The sequence below is a fragment of the Parasteatoda tepidariorum genome, chromosome 5 (genome assembly GCF_043381705.1).
Source record: "Parasteatoda tepidariorum isolate YZ-2023 chromosome 5, CAS_Ptep_4.0, whole genome shotgun sequence".
Lineage (NCBI taxonomy): Eukaryota > Metazoa > Arthropoda > Arachnida > Araneae > Theridiidae > Parasteatoda > Parasteatoda tepidariorum.
The window spans coordinates 9,816,953-9,841,081 of NC_092208.1; the positions used below are offsets into that span (position 1 = coordinate 9,816,953).

General features: G+C 30.9%; 1 protein-coding gene across 1 annotated transcript in view; it reads left to right on the top strand.

Moving 5' to 3' along the window:
• The window catches only part of LOC107443395 (erythrocyte membrane protein band 4.1 like coracle), a 68,477-nt gene extending 48,608 nt beyond the window's left edge, over positions 1-19,869 (top strand). Inside the window, exons 16-17 of the mRNA XM_071180847.1 lie at positions 884-1,085; positions 19,715-19,869. Coding sequence (XP_071036948.1) covers positions 884-1,072 — 189 coding nt within the window. The 3' untranslated portion in view covers positions 1,073-1,085; positions 19,715-19,869. The remainder of the gene's footprint in view (positions 1-883; positions 1,086-19,714) is intronic.
• The last annotated feature ends 4,260 nt before the right edge of the window (positions 19,870-24,129 follow it).

Below are 24,129 nucleotides of genomic sequence, written 5' to 3' on the forward strand. Positions count from 1 at the left end.
ATGCAAAGTTAACAAACAAGAAAATTTTGCTCCTGAAAATGATAGTCAATTGGAGATAAATGATTGCCTGCTGGGAAATAAGGATTATGAGCCAAAATATCTCACGTAAGCAAATTGATTACCTTCTTGGTGGCTTTTACTGTTTAAGGGTCCAGATTTATCTTAAAGAAGAAGCTTTTTTTTTTTTTACTTACAGCTTTTCTACAGTGTAGCTACTACTCTTTACAACTGGGTCAAAGATATCTTAGTTATGCAATATCAGCATTCGTCCTCCAAAATAGCCCTGGCATGAAATTTTTTTTTGTGTACCTGAAGAGGACGCCATACCACGGAAATTTTTTTAAATCGTAAATTCTCTTTCTCCTTCATTACCAATTTAAAATAAAGAAAAAGTAAGTTCAAGCATGCATAGATTAAGTCATGAAGTTTCAATTGCTGAAAAAAATACTTCAAAAATGCAAACAAATTATTAAAAGAGAACTTCTCAGTTGCGTAATCCTAAGTTATCATCTCATAATTTATTTTAATTTACATATTTTAAAATTTTCTTTTCGGTATTTCAAAACTTCATGGCTTACTGTAGGTTTGTCGGAACTCACTTTTTCTTCACTTTAATTTGTAATTTAATTATAAAGGAGGAAAAGAATTTACGAAAAAAATTTTTTTCCGCAGTATGGCGTCCTCTTAATATCTTGATTTGTAGATTTTTACTTTCTTACAGCATAATTCCTAGACAGTATTTATTTTGTTATGTGATAGAAGTTATGACGCAATCGCTGATTATAATTTACATAAAGTTACAAGCATGTTTTTTTTTAATGTTTTCGATATTATTACTGTATTTGAAATTTTTAGTGAAATAAAAAACATTTTTAATTTGCAGTACAAAACTGAGAAAGATGGTGTGATAGAGACTAGAGTAGAAAAGAAAATAACAATTCACAGTGATGGTGATCCCATAGATCATGATCAGGCACTGGCTGAAGCAATTCACGAAGCCACTCTCATGAATCCCAATTTAACCGTAGAAAAAATAGAAATACAACAGCAGCCTCCAAAACAGCCTGTCTAGCATTTATAGAAAAGTGAGTTTTTTAATACTTATAAGTAAATATCCAAGAAACAGAACTGTTTTACAGGGTGCATAGCATTTTTAAAAAGTACTTAAAGGTGCTTATTTTTGTTTTTTAAAAGCCCTTAAAGGTCTTGTCGGTTTTGTCACGAATTATGCAAAAAGCTTTTTTTCACACTATTCTATCCAATGTTTTCACAATTCATTCAACCACAATTATAATATCGTTAGGATATGTGCACTAATAAAAAAATTTATACCTATTTTTGAAAGTTTATATATATATATATGAACTTTCAATCATAGGAAGAAACAATTTTTATTAGTGCTCATATCCTAATTATATTTGGGGTGATTTCCGTCCCGATAGCGACCCTCTTGGAACTTTTTTAAAAAAAACATCACTGAAAGGGACCTACTCGAATAGTAGCATCTAAATACTTTTTTTCAATCCCCGTATATCAGAGTTTCTTAACCTGTGGTTCATGAACCAGAGACATGAACAGTTTTAGACAGTTTTTAATCCTTTCTTTCTCTTTCTTATGAATTGATCAGACTTTGAAAATATTTGCAAACTTTTTCATGTTAATAATTGTGACCCCTAATGTGCCTTTTTTCATTTTTTTTTGCTTCATATGGACGAGAATTCCTATGATATACTTTAACAGACTGCCAATTTTTTCTTGAAATTTTTGATAGTGGTAGCAAAATTTTACATTTTAATATTTTTACCCTTGATTTTATAAATATCATTAACATTATTATGATTCTGCTTGCGAGAATCACCACAACATATAAATAATTTAAGCATATATATAAAATGCCACTTTCTTAATTATTTTCTTGTTTTGTACTTCAGTAAAAAATGTCTTTCCTTGGGGATGCACAATATTCTCCTGAAGAATTTTCCCTAGTTCAGAAGTTTTCTTCTGCAAACCATTAATGTTTAATGGTAAGATATTTAACGTCTCCGTCGCATACTTCTGACCATCAGCCCAAATATTAGCCGTCATATCGTTAGCTACCCTGGAATTTCCGGATGAAATTCCAATGTGATCCGGGTACTCCGCAAAGATATAAATTGTTTTGACTCTTTTTATAATTTCAATAACAGATGGCGCCAGTGGTACTGTTACTCAAGAAATATTTTGTTTTTGTTATTTTTTCTTTCCTTTTTTTAGTTTCAGTTTAGATTTATTCATTATGTTGGTAGATGAGTAATTTTTATGTTTGGCAATATGGCCATTGAAATTTCAATTACTCATTTATAATTTCAATGAAAAATATTTCAGTGTTATCTATAAATCATGCTCTGATAATCAATCAAAGAAATAAAGTATATATCCGGTAAGATTTTGAAAACTTATCTGTTGTGCTAAGTTGTCATAATTTTCATTTTCCCACACTGTATTAGTTTCTATAATTTTACTGATATTAACTTTTATGATTTTTCCATTATATAAGTTTATGATTTATTTAAGATTCATTCCATTTTTTGGTCCTTCGAGGCCGGAATGAAAATTCTGAGCTATTGTTTATAATTGTAGTTTCGATTTCAATTAAGAGAGCTAGATAACAGTATTTTATATTGCTCTAGTTAATGCTGTTTTTTGTTTTTATTTTTCGGTCCGTCGATAAATCTTTGATCTTAAATATTGTATTTGTAATTATAATGGAAACTTTAAAGAAAAGACGTAGTATTTTGAAAGGTAAAGTAACACGTATAAATAATATTCTGAAACCGAAATTTGTGTCTGGGGAAATAGAAAGAGCGGAATTAGATGTTTTTTCGGCTCAAATGATTGAAATATGGGTGGAGCTTAATGAGATTCATACGGAAATTATCGTTTCTTGCAAGAATGAGGAAGAGGCAAGCAATATGAAAGAATTTGATGAGTTGGCATCTAATATTGATACGTTGCGAATTAATATTGAACGGGAAATGTCGGAATTGAAATCAAAAGTAAACAATACTAATAATGGCGGCGTTTCTCTAGATGATTCGAAACCGAAACTAAATTAATCTTGTTTAAAGTTGCCCAAATTCGAGTTACCGAGTTTTTATGGAGATTTCAATAATTGGATGTCATTTAAAGAATTGTTTTTGAGTTCCATAGATAAAAATCCAGAATTAACAGAACTTCAAAAATTTCAATATTTGTTTGCTAGTTTAAAGGGTACTGCACACAAGCTTATTTCAGGATTTTCGCTCACAGATGAAAATTATAAGCACGCTTGGCAGACTCTAGTTGCGAGATATGATAATAAACGTGAATTAGCGTTCGCGCAAATTTCAAAACTATTTAATCTAAAGACAATTAAGTCTAATTCTGCGGTTTCGATATTTGAAATTTTAGATACGTGTAATGAAGTTATTCGAATTCTTTCAACTTTAAAGTTAGAAGTTAATCCTATGGTAGATGTTATTTTAATATTTTTTATTTTGGGAAAACTAGATGATACACTAAGGCAAAGATGGGAATTATCTTTAACTAATCAAGATATTCCAACATTTTTAGAATTGGCTAAATTTCTNTTTTTTCTTTCCTTTTTTTAGTTTCAGTTTAGATTTATTCATTATGTTGGTAGATGAGTAATATTTATGTTTGGCAATATGGCCATTGAAATTTCAATTACTCATTTATAATTCAATGAAAAATATTTCAGTGTTATCTATAAATCATGCTCTGATAATCAATCAAAGAAATAAAGTATATATCCGGTAAGATTTTGAAAACTTATTTGTTGTGCTAAGTTGTCATAATTTTCATTTTCCCACATTGTATTAGTTTCTATAATTTTAATGATATTCTACTTAAACTTTTATGATTTTTCCATTAGATAAGTTTATGATTTATTTAAGATTCATTCCATAAATTTTACCCAGAAAATAAACCTGATAGCTAATTTTTAAATTTTTTCACCGATGACGTCATCTGGAGGTCTGTTATTTAAACGCATGTCCCCAGATTCTGGTATTGCTGATAAATGCAAATGTGCTAGGAAAACACCCACTGAAATTTGCAAAAGTTTAGCAGATACAACACAAAACGATTTATATGCCATTATGAGAACCAGAAAGTTTATTTTGGCGACGGATGGCAGCAATTCGTCTGGTGACAAACTTTTTACTCTTGTATGTAACTTAATTCCTACAACAATGTATTCCAGGCGGAAGCAAAAGCATTAAAGGAAGCCATCACTCATGCCATAAAACATAAAATTGCAATCCAAACTACAATATGGTCAGGCAGCCTTTCAACAATAATAGCACTTAAGAATTATAATACCACTCATCAGATTATACAGGACATCCAAAATCTACTTAATAATACTATTGGTCTCCAAATCTCATGGATTAAAGCACATAATAACAACGATAGAAATGAACAAGCTAATAACTCAGCTAAAGAGGCAATTAATAAGGGTCAATTTTTCAACCTCAAAGTTCCTCATTCATTCATTAAGCTTAAATCTAAAACACAAATTAAAAAGGACTGGAAACTCTACTGGCAGGCATCATCACATATCGAAATCAGGAATATTAATTTGAGAATTTTACCATGTGTCTCATTCAAACCTTTAGAATGGAATAGCCAGCTAATCCTCTTCTTTACAGAGCATGGCCTCTTTAAAGCGTATCTAGAACGCTTCTGCCTGGCTACTGACAACACATATGCCTGTGGAGGAGTAGTGTGGCATTATGCAATAGAATGTTCATTTACCACTTTAAACAACCAAGGCTAGAATTCCTCATAGTCTGGAAGAGTCTATAATAATCCAAAGTTGAAACAGAAGGCAATCAACCAGATTAATTTTCTAGAAGAATACAAGGAAATCCTGAAATAATTTTCATGAAAAAATGACAAAATTATGCAATGCTGAGCACCAACCACTACTAAACTTGACCAATTAGCTCTGGATACTATTTAATCAAATGCCCTAACTAATAGACAAATTGTTTCCTTTTTCAATTTTTGTTTGTATTTTTTTTTTTAAATTTTATATTTCTTTTTATTTTCTTAAAAAAAAATTAAGATAAAATTAAGACAACCCATTTCTCTCTCCCAAAGTTGAACAAAGATGGTACAGGTGAAAATATTTTTTTTACTCTTTGATAGTGTGTTATCAAAAAATAGTGTTTCCTGGGAACACTGTATCGCTTTTTGCGCTGACAATGCTTTGGTAATGCTTGGACAACATACAGGAGTGGGATCATTTATTAAGAAAAAGAATCCTAATGTCATCATTCATGGTTGTGCTTGCCACTTAATCCATCTAGCTGCCAAACATGCTACAAAAAAAAAGATCAATTTCCATGTCGAAAGTTTTTTTTATAGATGTGTACTACTATTTGAAGAAAGTGCAAAGAGAATTCTGCTTTTAAAGTTCTGCGAAGAACTGTGTAACCTCGAAAACAGCAAGGTTCTCAAGTATGGGGCTACAAGGTGGCTATAATGGGCAAAACCATTGATCATTTTTTAGAGAAGTGGAATGCCCTAAAGAAATTTTTTTGTGAGGAAGAGAATGGCTCTTAAGAAACTTTCATATGATTAAAGAATATTTTTGAAGGTAACTCAACTCTATCTTTTCTTTTTACAGTCTGTTATCCCATTGTTTGAATCATGTAACACAATGATGCAGCAACAAGCTCCATTGATTCATATATACCAGAGAGATCTTATGAACTTATTTAGCAATATTTTCTCTAGATTTATAAAACCAGCATGTATTGCAAATGCAAGTTCAGTTTTTGAAATCAACTTCAATAAAGCTAAGATTAAAAAAGATGATTCTGAAATTGTGATAGGTGGCAAGATAAGTCAATACATAAAAGATTAAGACCTTTCTTCAGAAGAAATGAGCCAATTTTATTTCTCGATCAGAAAATTTTATACTGAGGCACTCTTTTTACTCAGCTTTTTTAATAGAGCATAATTTACCAATCAGAGCAGCCGATCATGCTGGAAAACTTTTTAAAAAGATGTTTCCCGATTCTTATATAGCAAAGAATTATAGTTGTGGCAGAATTAAGAGCTCTGCTATAGTAAATGAGATGGCCAATGAACTGCAGAAATCAATTGAAAAACGCTGCCTTTTCAATTGCAATAAATAATGGAACAAATGACTCTGACTCAAAACTCCATCCATTAGTGGTAACATTTCTTGATGAATCAATTCAAAGTTGTGTTTTAGCTTTTTTGTCTGGGTTTTAGTTAAAGATGGCTGTACTGAGGTTAATATTGCGAATGGTGTATTGGACAAGTTAAGCACTCTAGACTTACCCTTTCAGAAATGTGTGTCCTTTGGTGCTGATAATGCACCTGTAATGATCGGTGTCAAAAATGGTACTCAAAAGTTTTTGAAAGATGTGCAAAATGAATTAATTGGTTATTATTGGATGCCCTTGTCATCTTCTTAATTTAGCTTTACAGAAATCTATTTCTGCAATGAATTTTCCTCTTGACCAGGCAGTAATTGAAATTTTTTACTACCTGGAATTTAGTTCTAAGAAAAATTAAAATACTTTTTCAACAACTTCATGATGTTGAAATGCGTAAAATTTTAAAACATGCCCCTACTAGGTGGCCGTCTCTTGGTCATTGCTTAGGTCAAATTTTAGATCAGTGGGATCCTCTTCTCAGCTTCTTTCTCAGTGAAGTAAAAAGAAAAAGTTTACCATTTAGTCTAAAACAGAATATAACACCCAAAGTAGCAGAAAAGTCATCCAATAATTTGAACAATGAAAAAAGATCAGAAAGAGTTCAACAGGGCCCTTCAAATGCCAAGGAAAGAAAAGTAGACTGTCAACTGCAAGAAAATCCAAGAAAAAAACAACAAAAAAACAGGTAAAGTGGCAAGTAACAATAATTTTGTAAAGAGAGAAGAAAAAACATTTTATTTCTTATCTTCTAATATTAATAAGGCATTTTGCTCTTTTGTCTTATTTGCCTGAGCGGACCTTGAAAGAGTAAATACACTTTTGCAAACAAGTTCACCTCTAATACATAATCTGAAGCAAATACTTACAAATCTATTGAAAACCATATTTCTTTATTTTATTGATGCTGGTTGTTTAAAAAATTGTGAGTTTATTAAAGTCCCCTTTCAGGATCATACTGTCCAAAAAAAAAAAAANGTTAAAATTAAACGAAAATCATGTAGGCAATCGCACATTAAGTATATTGGAATCTAACAATTGAGGAAAGAAAAGAATTTTATGCAGAAGTCAGGGAGTTTTTTGTAGCTCTGTGTGAATATATTGTTAAGAGATTTTCTCTAAATGATAAGATAATGGAGGATGCTGAAGTGGCAGATTTGGCCAAAATTTCTTCTAAGTCTTTCGCCAGTATAAGATACTTTGTTAAAAAGTTTCCTTTTTTATTAACAAGAGAAAATGAAGCTTTAGATAATCTTGAGACTGAATTCAATTCCCTGCAAGTTGAACACTTAAGCACTTCCTCTGATCCTATGGATCAACAAGTTGCAGCTTTAATTAATATCTATGATGCAGAAGGTTGCCCCAAATATAAAAAAAATTTCAAAAATACTGAAAGCTATATTGACTATACCTTACAATGCGAAAGGGTGTTTTCTGTTGTGAAAAAAAATAGGACTCAATTTCGCTCGGCGATGTCTGATGAGACTTGAAAAACCTTTAGTAATTAAGTCTAAAGAAGGTAGACTTTGTTTTGAAAGAGACTTTTCGAAAGAATTTTTAGTAAAAGCAAAAGGTGTTACTAAAGCATCTTTTCAAAAATAATTTTTTATAATGTAATTCTTTTAATATAATTTCTTTTTCCATACGTTTATATTATATATAGTGCATACTGTTATATTGTAATTAAACTAATGTTAATATAAGTCTTAAAATAATACATATTTCCCTTTAATCAAGAATTAATAAATAAATATTGTACCATCAAGTAGCTGGTCAAAAGTTCTTTTAAAATGTTTTTCCTTTTCTTGTTTTTCTTAAAAAATAGGTGAGTATATTGCTTTTTTATGCTCATCTTATAGTGGATTTATAAATAAATGATTAAAATCAGCTTTTTTTTTTTTATAAATTTATTAATAATTAGTATGCAGTTGCGAATGTTCTGCATTGTTAGGCACTTCTGCATTTTTTTGTTTATCTTCTGCATTTTAATAACTAGAGGTTGGCAGCTATGCCATTGAAATTTACAAGCACTGTGAAGTTGCTGATATAGCCATTCGGCATGAAGCAAAATTTGCTTCTTTGGACTATTTTCTGTCTCTCTTTTCTGATTCAGGGGAACAACAAAGTAAAATTGAACAAAAGTTTGCTTTATACCAAATTGTAACACTAAATGAAGAGATTCTACCAGTTGAACGCTGTGACACAGCTTGGACTCTTATATCCAGTTTAGTGGGTATGAATGAGGCAAAGAAATATAAAACATTACCATGAATACTTGTTTTGCCTCACAGCAATGCTGCTTGTGAGCGGGTGTTTTCAATAGTAAAGAAAAATTTAACTGATCTTAGGTCCAGTTTTGCTTTTCCAACCTTGGAGGCACTGTTAATAGAGAAATGAAAAAAATACTGAAACGTGCTATTAACTGAGAAAGATTTACTGAAAGCTAAAAAAGCTTCTTCTGTTGCTTGACTGGACAGAAAGATTAAATTTTTGATATTTATGTGAAGCAATATCATGAGGAGAGTTTTTGTTTAATTAAAATTTATTATTTTTCATTTGCTACATGATTATTCTTTCATAGTTTTTCTCGCTTCATATTGTCAGTTTAAAATTAATTGTACTTTTTTTGAAACTGATAAAAAACTGAATAATATAGTTCTGTTAATTTTTACCAAATACCAAAGATAATTTAATCATGATTTAATAATCTAAGATGGTCTAAATATTATTGAAAAACTATTAATTTCCCTTTTCAATATTTTCTATTAAATATGTTCTTCTATTAATACAGTTTTTAAATTTATGCATAGAAATATAACTAAATTTGTTTAGCGTTACAGTCCTGAAATGACTCCAAAAACTCCTCATGTTTTTAATCATTGCTCCTGAAAACTTTTCTACGAAGTTACCAGATCTGCGAATACTATAACATTATGAAGTATTGCCAGAACCTGGAAAGGTAGGACTTCTGCCTGTTGGTTCACAGAAGATATTTTATTTCCCTTCTACCGCCTATTGAAGATACAATGGAGACATTCCCTTATGTTCCACCTGGGGACGTGCCCTCTAGGGAGGAAATGGCATCTAGTGCGCAACATCATCCATGGACACGACAACTACATTGTAAATGACTAGAAAGAAAGGAAGGATTCTAGTAGTGATGATGTCAGCTTATGGTTTAAGAAAATTGATTCTGCTGGTGGAGCTCTTTTTAATTCAACATTAAAACATAGTGCAGAAAGCTATAAAGCCTTCATTAAACATGCGCAACAAATTAGATCACGAAACACTCAAAAATTGGTCGTTAGAAGAATCAAAACAAATAAAACCTTCTTTTCAATATTTTAAAGAATTTATATTAAAAAGAGCAAATGTGCTCGCATCCTTGGCTAATTGCCAGAAAGAAAAACAAGGTCAAAGTTCGTTTTGCGGTTATAGGCAGAATAAAGTTTCTCATCCGATCGTCTCTAATTTATGCGTGTTTTGCAAAGGAGAGAATCATAAACTATTTAATTGCGATAGCTTTAAAAATTTATCGATTAAAGAGAAATGGACAATAATTAAAAGTAACCGTTTATGTTCTAATTGTTTAAAAGATAATAGAAGTCATCCACTCTCTAAATGTAGAGCTAGCATGTGTAAAAATTGTTCGAAACCACATAATACAATATTATGTTCAAAAAATACGAGCGAAAACAAATCAGACTCGCAAACTGAGGGCAATGAACTCACCATTACTAGCAATAGTACAGTTGTATCTCGTGGCGTATTATTGCCTACTGCGATTGTTTACGTTAAAGACATTAATGGTGTGCTTTTGGTAAGAGACACAATTTTGTTACATTTCTTTTAAATATGCCATCTGATGTTCTAACAGTTACAACTCTAACCTGGTTGTCAATACCGGGGTGTAATTGAACTACTCTGCACATTTTCCACTTGGTAGGTGGCAAATTTCATCTTTTAACAAACACAAATCATTAATTTTGTTGTTCAGTGTGTGTGTAAACAAAGAGGATTAAAGTTAGATTTAGAAGCGCGTGCTGTTTCTTGTCTCGTCTCATCATCGAAATGGTCCGTCCGAGCCCCAGCATATAATTTTTAAGATGAATGACAGTGACACAGTCAACGGAACTTCTAAATCAACGGAATAACATTCAAAAAACCCAAAAGCAAATCGAAAGCGAAACCATCGCACTTGTTAATTGAGAAGGTCACAAACACAATGGATCAATTACTACAGCAAAAAAGGATCCTAAAGGGTAAGCTAACTAGATTAACTAATCAAATTGACTTACTTAACAATCAAACAATATCTACTTCAATAATTGAAGTCTATGAAAATAACACATTAAACATCGAAATCGATAAATTGAATATTGACATACTAAGCACATGTCAAGATACAGATTATAACAATTATGAAGAGGAAATGCATGATATCTTTTCAAAACTAGATAAATTAAAAATAACCTTAAAAGATGAAATGATAAAATTAAACGAAAATAATAGTACAACTATTAACAATACTGCATCTAACAATGACATATCCTTAAATACTTCAAACTGTCAAAACAATGTCAAATTACCGCGAGTTGAATTGCATATAAAAAGTGCTAAATGTGTTAAGAGTTCAATCAACTTCAATCATTATGCAAATGCAAAAAATCCAGAGCATTGACCAATCGATATTATTTCCAGGAAAGCCAGACAAGAAGTGCTAATATATTCTTTTCTTGCCGAAAATTCATTTAGTTTGGCACCAAAATTAATTGAACTCTGTCAAATATTAAGTCGACATCAGACTGCTTTAAAATACACTCTCAATGAACAAGAACTACTGCAGGATATAAGTTAAAGTATGTACTTGTTAAAACAATAAACGATGGTAATATTGAAAGATTAAAAACTTCAACGAAAGTGCAAGTGATACTCAGGAGAGTGTGTTGACAATACTCGTACAATTTTATTGTTCAGAACTGAACGAAGTAATTGTGCATCGTCTTGCTTCAGTTAAACTTGAACCATGTAATGCTGCATCTATTAATTGTGCTATTGTAGAAGATAATGATATTCCTTGGAATAATTTAATTGGTGTCATCCTGATGGATTTGTGCAACACCATGCGTGAAAAAAAAGAGTGGGGTTGAAACAAGTATTCGGAAAAACAACACACCACATTTAATGGATATAGATGCTGACACCTACCACGTGACTAATAATTGTAAGAAGATATTTTTTTAAAGACATTTAGAGAGTCTATTGGATGATATCTATTTTGATATGAAAAGTTGTAGCAAAAAGGAAAGCTTTTTTAAAATTTGTTCTGCACTTTCTCAGAGGTTTAAGTCTCTTGACTTAACCCTATGAGAAACCCTGATCACAGATGGTCTAACAGTATAAGTAAAAGGAAAGAATTATCGGATGCTCTTCTACTTTATTCATATAGATTAGAAGGACCCTGATCACTGATGGTTATATATTCTAACAGTACTAAATAGAATAAAAGAATTATGGAATGCTCTTCTACTTTTTTCATATAGATGAGAAGGACAAGGCTGTCTATTCATCATTTGTAGATATTTACAATCAAAGACAAGTATCACCTGCTAAAAAAAGCAAACGTCTCTACAATTTATAGCAAATTAAAAGCTCAATTAACCAAAAGTGCTATAGCACTGAAGAAAAGGATTATTAATGGGCTATTTGTAAGTCAGAAAAAGACTTTGTCGTATATGTCTGCATATACAGCAGTTTTACCTGAATTCAATTTCTATATTAAATTGTTTGAAGTAAAATCTCCTATGCTGCATACTTTGCACACAAGTATTTTTTAAGTTAATGTTAAAATTTCCTTCATTTTTTATTAAACCTGCGATAAAATCAAAGTGTCAGGTTCCGTTCAGCAATTCCTTGTAAGACTAAGTAATCGTAAAATTTATTTGCCTTGTAAATTAATTTTTGTTGGTTCTGAAGCTTCAGCTCTTCTAAAGAATTTATCAATTAATTATCCATAGTTAAGTAGGTTAAAACTGCATTGTAAAGCCTATGAAAGCACTGCACAGTACATGCTAAAGAAATTGCCACTGGGTAATTCATATCTTATAAGCTTCACGGCTATAGATCCAGAATTGAGAGAAAACTCCGACAAACCCCTTTGAAAAATTATCAAACTTTTAAAGTCATATATTCTATGTTAAAAAGAAATCAACTTTAACTCTTGGAAGTGCGAACACACCAATCTGACCATGATTTGAAAGAAAATATCACAGGCTCTATTGATGAATATTGGTCATCAGTGTTTCAATTGAATGAAATACCCTTTGATAGAGAGGCTAGTGAAAACATGTCTCAGCTGCTTTCATGGCCCTCTTGTAGAAAGTGCTTTTAGTGCTATCTGTTCTGACACCAATCTGACCATAATTTGAAAGAAAATATCACAGGCTCTATTGATGAATATTGGTCAACAGTGTTTCAATTGAATGAAATACCCTATGATAGAGAGGCTAGTGAAAACACGCCTCAGCTGCTTTCATGGTCCTCTTGTAGAAAGTGCTTTTAGTGCTATGGACAATATTTTAAATGAGAATCGTTGCATATTTAAAATAGAAACATTGGATGGCATATGTTTCTTTGGACTGTTGAAATCTTCTCATCTCTTAAATAAAGTTAAAACTCTATTAGACACTCATACTTCCTGTACTGCTTTACGGAAGCGAAACTTGGACCCTAAATTCAGACAGCGGTCACTGGACACCTTCGAAAGAAAGATCCTCAGTGCCATCTTGGGCGCAGTTCAAGAAAGGGGATGCTGGCTAACCAGATATAACTTCGAGCTCTACTGACTCTATAGGCAGCCCCCAATCTGATAAAAATTCAGACTATAGTTTGATGAGTAATGCAAAAAAGAGGAAACTTGACTTTAAAATTCTTTTTAGCATATAAAGTTAGATAATTTTTTAAAAAAACATTAATATATTTTCTTTTTTGATTCAAAATTTAAAGTTCAGTATATCACCTTTGTAAATTTTTGCAGCATACAGAATCTTATTATAAATCCCTTTTTATTTTAAAAATCTCTTTAGTGGAGCTTAAAGTATTGTTTATTTTTAAATTTATTGATTTTATAACAAACTAAGTACCAAGACTTAATATGCTTATTATAGTATTAGTTAAGGTTGAGAGTTAATTTGAAATTAATGCTGCTACTGAATTTATGCAAAAAATAAATTAATTCCCGTGCATTTTATTTAAAATTATTAGAAGTAGAATTTATACTTGAAATTTTTTTCATTTGTAACTATCGTTTCAAGATTTGATTTGTAAATTCAAGTCTTGTTTATTTTTAAAGTTTTTGATTTCATGAGAAACTATTGTAGTATTAGTCAGGGATGAAAGTAAAGTTTAGCAGTTTGATATTAATGCTGCAACTGAACTAACGTATAAAAATTCCTGTATTCATTTAAAATTATTAGAAGTAAAATTTATGTCTGACTGCTATCTCATTTGTAAATACTTTTTTTTTCTGGAAGAATCCATTTCCTTTTTAAATTCCAGCATTCAGAGTCTTAAATTATATTCCTTTTTATTCTAAAAATCTCTTTAGTTCAGTTTAAACTATTTTTTTATTTGTAAATTTATTAATTCATTGCAATTATCAGATCTGATATACTGCACATGTAAAGTTTAGGTTTGATATTAATGTTATTTCTGAATTCAAGTATGAAAATGAATTTTATTATGCAATTTTTTTTTTTTTGTAAATATTTTTTTCCTAATAGATACTTCATAACTCCATTTCCAATAGTGAAACTTAAAAAAACACAGTTTATTTTATTTTTTTATAAGGGAGAGCCAGAAACTTTTTAAATTTATTTTAAAGATTAATATCCATTTTTTTTATCTGTAAATAGTTATTCTAATCATCAACTCGAGAAAGAAAGACATATAAGTAAATTTCAATTGTTTCTCCAGGTTTTTCATTGGTATGTGTAAAATTTTAAGCATATATTAAGTAAACTAAGAAATATTTTGAAAAATCCTTTTTTTTTAAAGGAAAATTGTAGTTATGCGTTTAATAATAGCGTTAATAATAAATGTAATTGGAGATAAAAGTAAACTTATACATAATTATTAATTTAAATTATGCTGCATATAATTTATTTAGAATTTCATGTTTTGAAAATGTCGATTTTAACTTATAAAGACATTAATTTTTTGAAATGCGCATTGATGATTTTACATCACCTCTGCCATAAATGTACTGCTAGAGAGTCTGAATCATAGGGGAAAATCATGTCATCTTCAGTGGATCCCTGCACACGTCAACATCGAGAGCAATGAGTGTGCTGACCAATTGGCCAAAGAAGCTCGTGAAGACTATCAACCGTGTAACACCATCACACTTGCAGATGCAAAATGCAGTTGCCAAAAACAGGTTCCTACCTCACACCTTTAAGAAGCCACACCTTATCACTGACTTCAACTGCCCTAGAACCTTGACATCGGTAATAGCAAGACTTGTCATTTCAAAGGGATGAATTTTTCTCCCGGACAAGATCAGGACATACGTTCCCCGCAGAAACTGCCCAGATGTCATGTTGGCCCCAAAACACATTTTCGAGTGCCCCGCACTCACCACACATTTTGAAATTGGGATGGGTGCCAATTGAGGACAATCAGAGCTATTCTCTACAGTCAAGAGGCGCCGAAGCTGGCGGCCGCAATAGTACAGACCTTTGATGTGATCTAAAGATACATGGACACGAAAACAACAACAACAGATCCACAAAATTAAAAACTTCAACTCACACACCTTGCCAAGATTCAAACTCCAATTTATCACGTTTGTGAACCCAATCCATTTCGTCAGATAATTTGTGAAACATGGCCGAGAAATTCAGATATCATTTAAATTGGGTAATAGAAAATTTTACTACCCATAGAGGCATGACAGGGACAGTCACAAATTTTGGCCTTTTGAGGAAAGCGATCCAGTATTTAAACTATTACTGACTCATAATGGAAGAGTATCCGCTGCTGAAATACAGTTTGTTGTCTCTTTGGCAGCGAAAGGAGTTTCATAATCGTTTTGCGACACAGCTACTAAGTGATTTCCACAAATGTTTCCAGATTCTAAGATTGTTAAAAACTTTTCTTGTTCTAGAGCTAAAGCTTCATACCTTATTTCTGATGTTCTTCGTCCACTAAAGAAAGTATTCTGAAAGAAATTAGAAATAGCGGAGTGTTCTTTTCTATTATGATAGATGGAACACTTTTACCGGAAAAACGCATGCAGCAGATGGATGTTCTTATTCGTTTTTACGGTGACATAAAAGAGAAGTTATTGTCCAGAATTTACAGAGTTTTCACATTGGCCCTGAAACGGTTTTGCGACACAACTGCAATGTTATTTCATAAATGTTTTCTGATTCCGAGATTGCTTTTCTTGTTCTAGAGCTAAAGCTTTATACCTTATTTCAGATGGTCTTGGTCCACATTTTAAAGAAAGTCTTCTGAAAGAAATTAGAAATAGTGGAGTGTTCTTTTCTATTATGATAAATTGAACACTTTTACCGGAAAAACGCATGCAGCAGATGGATGTTCTTATTCGTTTTTACGGTGATATAAAAGAGCAAGTTATTGTCCAGCATTTACAGAGTTTTCACACAGGCCATGGAACGACTGAAATAATGTTTCTGTGAGGTTTTTTATCAGTTGCCAAAAGATAAGCTTTTGTGTTTTTTCAGTGATGGCCCAAATATAATGAAGAGTCTAAAAGGGAAGATCCAGTCCCAAAATACTCAGTTACTAGACATATCCACCTGTTCATTACACAAAGTTCATAACAGCTTTTCTTAAGCTTTAACTGTTTTGGGTGGAGAAGTAGAAGGTCTAATAATTAACCTTTACTATTTTTTCAAACGTTCCTCAGAGTGCAGACTTTAGAAAGTTGCAAGGCCAACTAAATGCGACAGAAAAGGCTCTTTTTAGACACGTTAGTAGCCGTTGGCTGACATTAGAAACCTCATTAGAGCGTTTTCTTGAGCCGTTCCATCTTATTTCAAACTTTTTTCGAAAAAGATCAAGGTTCAACCAGCAGAGATGGTGCTCGCTGCAAAGGGATAAAGCAAGCCCTCAAAGATAAATTGCTTTTGCTGAAAGCTCTTTTTTTAAAAATAAAAAAAAAAAACAACAACATATTTCTGATATCTTAAACATATTTTTAGGTCTTTTTCAAACTGAGACACAATTGATTCACTTGCTGTATCATAAAATGGTGTCTCTAGCTAAAACGTTGTTAGGGCTTTTTTTTTTTAAAAAAAAAATTCTGCTTTCTCAGTTTATCGGGACATGATTTAAAATCATTGGATATAGAAAATGCAGAAATTTGGCAAAATTNTTGGGTGAAGAAGTAGAAGGTCTAATAATTAACCTTTGCACTCTGAGGAATGTTTGAAAAAATAGTAGACTTTAGAAAGTTGCAAGGCCAACTAAATGCGACAGAAAAGGCTCTTTTTAGACACGTTAGTAGCCGTTGGCTGTCATTAGAAACCTCATTAGAGCGTTTTCTTGAGACGTTCCATCTTATTTCAACATTTTTCGAAAAAGATCAAGGTTCAACCAGCAGAGATGGTGCTCGCTGCAAAGGGATAAAGCAAGCCCTCAAAGATAAATTGCTTTTGCTGAAAGCTCTTTTTTTTTTAAAAAAAAAACAACAACATATTTCTGATATCTTAAACATATTTTTAGGTCTTTTTCAAACTGAGACACAATTGATTCACTTGCTGTATCATAAAATGGTGTCTCTAGTTAAAACGTTGTTAGGGCTTTTTTTTTTTAAAAAAAAATTCTGCTTTCTCAGTTTATCGGGACATGGTTTAAAATCATTGGATATAGAAAATGCAGAAATTTGGCAAAATTCAAATTTATTGGACTGATGCATAAGTTATTGCGCTTTTTGTAATTTAAAAAATTTGCGTTGGAAATGAAATGTTTTGGTATAATCTTTCGTGTTATTCGAAAGAGAATTTTTCGCTCTATAAAATAGTGTATTTCACTTTTTTGTTGACTTTAATTATTGTTACTTTTTAGAGCATTTAAATAGAGTGTCATGTTGACAAAAACGAGCGTTACTGACACCAACTACTTGTTGCATTTAATCGAGGTGCCAAAGCCACAGAAGCTGCTCAAGAGAGTTGTGTCGTGCGATTTCAAATGCTTTACGAGGCGTTTCGTTCAATAATGACGTCGAATTACGGAATTGGTTGGACGACTTTTCCGAGATGCTTCCGGGTAATTTCTACCGAAATGGCATCGAAAAACTCGTTGAACATTGGGAGGAAGTCGTAAGAAACAACGGAGAGTACATTATAGATTAAATTGTTATTTTATATCAAAAAATAAAGCTATAAAAAAATTAAAAAAAAATTGCGGGAACTTATGCATCAACTCAATAATAGATATCAGACTAGATACCACAGAGGCGATGGCATCTTTATCTTCTTCAGGGGAGAAAAAAAAATCTATGTATTTAGGTGCCAGGTCTTTTTACTTGGCGTGTGCAATGAATGAGAAGACACTGAAACTGAGGAAAGCAGATTGAAAGCTGCTGAATTTGATTTGCAAAAAAAAAAAATTGAAGGCTTCACAGGATCTCTTAGCCACAGCTGGAAAAAAATGTTAAAGATGGGTTAAATAATAAAGGCATGTTTATTATAGAACAGGTCCTCTTATCTGAGGCTAAGTCGAGGACAGCAGAGTATTTAACAGCATTGGAAGTTTCCAAAAAGAAACTTAATTTGTTAATGCAGGGACCTTCGAAAAATGTAAAAAAAAAGTTTTGTTATTAATAAACAAAATTAAAAATTCTTGTTTTTTCATTTCTCTCTTTTTTTAAAAAAAAAAAATTCTGTTCCTTAATTTTACAATTCTTTTGTTCATTTTTAAAATAGTGCTTACAGTTCCAAAAGTAATTAGTCATGGTAAAAAAACATGTACATAGTATACAAGGTTAGATTAAATAAGTTTTATGAAGTTTTTATTTTTATAAAAGTCAAACTAGTAACCTATAAAAGCTTTTTATCAAATATGTTCCGAATCTTTGTTTCGGTGCTCCAAAATGTTTTTTTTCTCCAAAACTAGTTTTGCCACTTGCACCAATGTCAATTGCCCCAAAGCTCCATCTTCTACATAATCACAACCACTTCTATGTCATTTTATTCTCTTAATCATACCACAATCAAAAATCACTTTGAGAAAAAGACAGTAAATCAGGGAAAATAAATGGAGAGGTTTTTATAATGAACAGCTCAAAAATGTAAAGGAACACTGCATTGTCCTGGCGAATCAGGGCAAAAAACAAATATTAAATTATAATGTACTGAGTAAATGCCCACAAAGCAAAGTATTCTTTCTGAGATTCACTTTTTATTTTTCATGATCTAAAATTTAATTAAATAATTTGATTGGGTCACTAGGATATACTTTTTATTTTATAACCCTCATTAAACAGCCCATGTTGGGAGAAATTTTGTCTTCATAGGACTTTTTCAGGCAACTAAGCCGCATTTGCGTTACATGGAGAGGAAAATCTTCCGCGGCTAGTCTCACGACAAGTGGACTCTAACCTATGCTCCCTCTACCACTCAGGATATTCGATGTCAGCACCGTGGTCGGTGCAATTCGGGTGCAAAATTAGTATAGACTAGCAAGTGCTGGGATTCGAACTCAGCACTGGCTCATAGGAAGGCGAACGCTCTATCCCCTGAGCCACCAAGGCTATTGATGCCAATTAATAAGTTTTTAGTTACTGGCAACTCAGCCAATTTTAAAATTAGTGAAAAGTGTCACCAAGTAAAATAGATAAATGAGAAAATTAAAGCAATGTTGCCTCAGAGGTTTTAATTCGAACACTGGGTCAAGATTCACTTTCATTTGAGGCATGTATAATAAGATAATTAGTTGGATCTAAAAATTGTGTAATTTTAGATGATTTTAAAAATAAGAATGTGTATTCTAAAGCAGGGATTAATTATAATATTTTAATTCTGTATTCTTCCAGTATATGAAAAATGTAGATGATTTGAAAAGTCATGCACAATAGAAATACATGGTTTGCTGCATTTTGCTTCAGAAATCAGCTATATATCAAAATTTGTTACAAAGTTTATCAACAATTGAGGATAGAGAAATCTGTAAAACAATGTTTTCAAAATTACACGTGCCTCTGTGAATATTGTGTGTTGGAATAGTCAGGCATGCAGGAAAACATTTAATTGTAGTTTTACTCAGTCAGCAGCATCATCTATTAACAAGCTTTGTGTACTTGAGATAATAGATTGATTGCATTCTTAAGCAAAATGCAATAAACCAAACATTGCTATCTCTTTCTAAATTTTTCAAATCCTTCGTGTATTTTTGACGCCTGGAATCATTAATATGTTTTGAATATTTATTAAAAATATTTTCTTTCTTTATAGGTTTTTATTAACAAAGATGGACCAGAAATCATTTTTGTGATGAAGTATCTATTTTTAATATGTGCTGTGATTGTGTGATGTAGATAGGACGCATTCCTTGTAAAATTTTAGTGATATTTTAACATACATATTTTATTAGAAAGAAGAAAAAAAAACATTCCTCTCTTTAAATTAACTAAACTAAATTTGTGAATATCTTTTTTTTTTGTTGAATTTGGTGCTTCATTAAAATACTGGATATATAAAGTTCTGCTTACAGATTCTTAGAATTAAAACTAAAAATTTTCAGCTGAATTTAAAGGATTTTTCAAATAGAAAAATTAGGTTTTGTTTTGCAAAGAGATATTTCTTGATCAATGTTTCATTAAATGTTTCCATTATTTAAAGTGATTCGGTTTATAAAGCGTGCTGATTTTTCAAACAGAAATGTTTAAAATTTTCTAGATTATATATTTGTGTTTAGTCTTTCATTTTTTAAACCTCCAAAATTCTTTAAAAAAATTTAATTCCTAAATTAATTTTTTTTAAAATTAAATTTTATATAAAAAAAAATTGAAAAATTTTTAAAGAATGTATATTTCATAAATTTATAAATTTGGATCTCGTCATTGGTTTAAAATTTTCATGTGTATCTCTTTCATTTCGAAATTTTAAATTCATTAATTTCCTAATAAACAGTCTTTAAATAATTGTGTGAGTATATTTTGTAGATTGCATTTTGTACTATGGTGAACAGCATCAAAGAGCATTAATAATTTTAATTGAAAATTTGACAATTAATTTGTCAAATGCATTTATTTTAAAGTTGTTGAAAAATGACTAGTTACAGTAATTATACTTAAAAATATTATGATGAAATTTGTTACTACACCCTCTTTATATTAAATGAATAAACTATTTCATGAAATATATCAAATAGAAGATAATAAAGGAATAAAATTTGATTATAATGGACACTTTATGAATCAAGTTATTCATTTATTTATATCGGAAAAATGTATAAAGATGCACAATTAGTTAATTGTTGAGCACTCTTATATACAATATATAGTTGGCACATAGTTGCAGGTTACGCTTTTCGACTGTTTATTATGCTTGATATATTTCATTTGAAAAAAAAAATGTATTTTTAAAGTTTCAATAAATTTTATTAATCTCTTTTTCTAGCTTTACATAGATATTTAAGAATGGTAAAAATGAAATACTCAATCTTATTTATTATTGCTTGCATTTAGTTTACTCATATATAATATTTAGTTTGCTCATCTGTCACAACTGTGTAATTTAAGAAAATACTCGAGTTTTCGATTAAGGAATATTGATTACATTATATTATTACGTAAATTATCCCTCACCCATATGTTACATGCATAATGTAGTCAATTTCCTATTAACTTGAATATTACCTTTTGTAACTAACTTGATAATTTTTTAATGATGCTTTTACTTTCTTAAATTTCTTGTTATTTATTCTTTTAAACTAAATCTTTAACATACCTTACAAATCAAAACTCACATCCAAGGAACAATTTTATGATTTTTTTCCCCTCAGTGGTAGCAAAATTTACTGAGCGAATCTTCAACACTGTAAGTCCAAATTTGTATGCGAACTCAACGCTGTCACACAGAGATCATTGATGTAAACATTCAGTTAGTCTAATGCAGCAAAAATTGCTATTATAAAGTCCGTTTTAACTCTATGTTTAAATTTAAGTTGAATTTTATGCGATTCCACCCCATTGGTGACCTGCTGATATGCTATATCTCATTTACACACAACGGAATTCTGCTCTCACTCGGATGCTATTAGCAACACGTTTGAGACCACACACACAACAGTGAATTCAATACAGCTCTCATCTTAAGTGCACAAAAATCCAGTGAATTAAACATAGATCTCCCAGTCTTTCGCAACTATGGCATCTAGTGGTATCCGTTCATCAAATTCTATCCCTGTGAAAATTCTGATGGGAGAGTATTGTGGCATAACTACCACTACAATTATTAATCTCAATTAACTAGTACATAATAAGATGCAAACTCAAATCAATCTTGAGATACCTATTGATAGATAAGTTTGATGTTGATTTCCACGCGTAACCTGTTTTCTTGAGAGCATATTGTTTGCATTGCATTAATTTGTTGAATTGAGAGGATTCAATATAATTGTATACATTCAAATTTATATGATTCAGACGTTCTTAATGAGGGAAAATTAAAAACTTATAACTTAACAGAGATAATTAAAAATCTGGATCAAAATACAATCATGATGATGTATAGAATATTCTTTCAATATCCTTGAATACTATGAACCCACTATCAAAAAGACAAATGTTGTAATTTTAAAATTGTGAAAATAAGTCTAGCAGTGAAGTCAAAATTTTTATATTTGAGTCATTGCTTTTAACTTATTCGGGTTAAAGGAAATTGACTGTATTATGCTGTTACATTTGTTTTCTGATTTTGTATTGTGCAAAGAAATGAGTTATAAATGATATATTATTTTGATTGTTCTAAATTATGTATAATCTAAACAATATAATTTGTGTTATTAGATTACGATTAAAATATTAATTCAAATGCGTAAAAACATTTAAAAAAAAATATTTACATCTTTTTTTTTTTACTCAGTTATTTTATTGGTTTTATTTTACACTTGTGAATTTTAGTGTTTTGTTTAGTATTTTTACACCTTTGCTATGCTTTTTCTTATTTCATACATATTATGTATGTGTGTATTATTTATTTTCTCTCGGTGATTGAACTTTTTTATTTCTGTATACGTTAATGGTACTACGTAAATTTTATAGATCAAGTTTATACATTCTAATCTCCTTATAATGAACCAGGGATATAGTGAACACTCAGTCGTTTCTTGTTCTAAAAGCTTATTTTTGTACAATCATGTTTTAAGTCTTTTTTTTTCGCACAATTTTAATGGTCTTCTTTCTATAGCATTAATCATGAAATGGATTGTGTTGAATTTTCATACAAGATCTGAATTTATATTATAGGGCAAAATTGAGAAATTTTGTAGCATTTTTAATAGTGGCCTTTTTTTTAAAACCTGTGGCTACTTGGCTGAAAATTAAATTTTTTTTATTATTAATATTGTAAGGCATTTTCTTTTGAAGCATTTCTTGAAATTAAAAAAGACTAGTTATATTTAATCGTCCTGTTGCTGGTGGCGACTTTCAATTATGTCCTATGATTTACATGTATTAGTACTAGAAGAAAGTATGTATTTAAATTTGACCATCCCCCCCCCCGGTGTAGGTGTTGCTTTTCATCATTTGTAATTTTTTGTTTAGTGAAATTCAGCTAATGTGCCATTCATTTGATATGATGTTGCCATTGATAACAAAAGAAAGTCGATAAATTTCACAGCTTAAACTTTTTTGTGATATTTTGATGAAAAGTCTCTAATAAAAAATAAAGTTACTATGTACAGTTTAATAATTTGTTCTGATTCAATTCATCACATGCAGCCTTTGTTTTCAAAGGTTGCTTGATTAGCATTTTTTTCCTTCCCAAAACGAACTTCTGGAAGGGAAGGTACACCATTGATCAATTACTAACTTTAGAGGTTTTGATTGAATGTAAGATTTAATGGCACAAGGTCCACTAATGGACGCTTTGTGCAAAACAATAAGTATCAAATCAAAGGTAAAATTCATAGTACAAATTGTACACAAGGTAATGCAAAGATCTAAAAGTGAGTAAAATCAGGCTAAATCGGCGCAAAACGTGAATAAGATTAGATGATAAAATTTTAAATAGCTTAGGATGATATGAGAGATCCTACAAGGTTAAAATAGAACTACCGAAAAAGGTAAATCGATATCGGTTACATACCTGTCAACTTTTACGCGAAAAATATACACATTTCCAGTCATCTCTATTCTTATACACCGTTTTTCCACCTTAAATTATTTTTTTCCGAATATATCTTTATAAAATGACGCTTGCAGTTAAACCCTTAACGATCGGTTAATTTTCAAGAAAACGGTCTTAAAAGTGCCAATTTTTTTGGCTTTTGTATTTGATTAGTGTTGCAACTTGTTTAAAATAAACTAACTATCTACAATTACCTTAAAAATATCCTGGTACTGCCATCAGGTGTTTAAAATGAGAAATAAAATGTTTTCCGGGCAAAAGAAATGAATTAGTTTTATTCTTATTGGCGCATTACTACTGAACACTCCAGCCCGTCAATATCACGGGAGCGAGAAATAGCGGGCGAAATCTCACCCCATTATTTTCACGGGAGCGAGAAGGATACAGAGTTAAAATCAGGTTTGGGGTTTTGGACATCCTAAACTGGGTTTGGACAGGACATGTGGGTTTTACTGTCTTAAACTGGGTAAAACTGTCCTAAACTGGGTAAAACTGTCCTAAAGTGTCCAAAACCT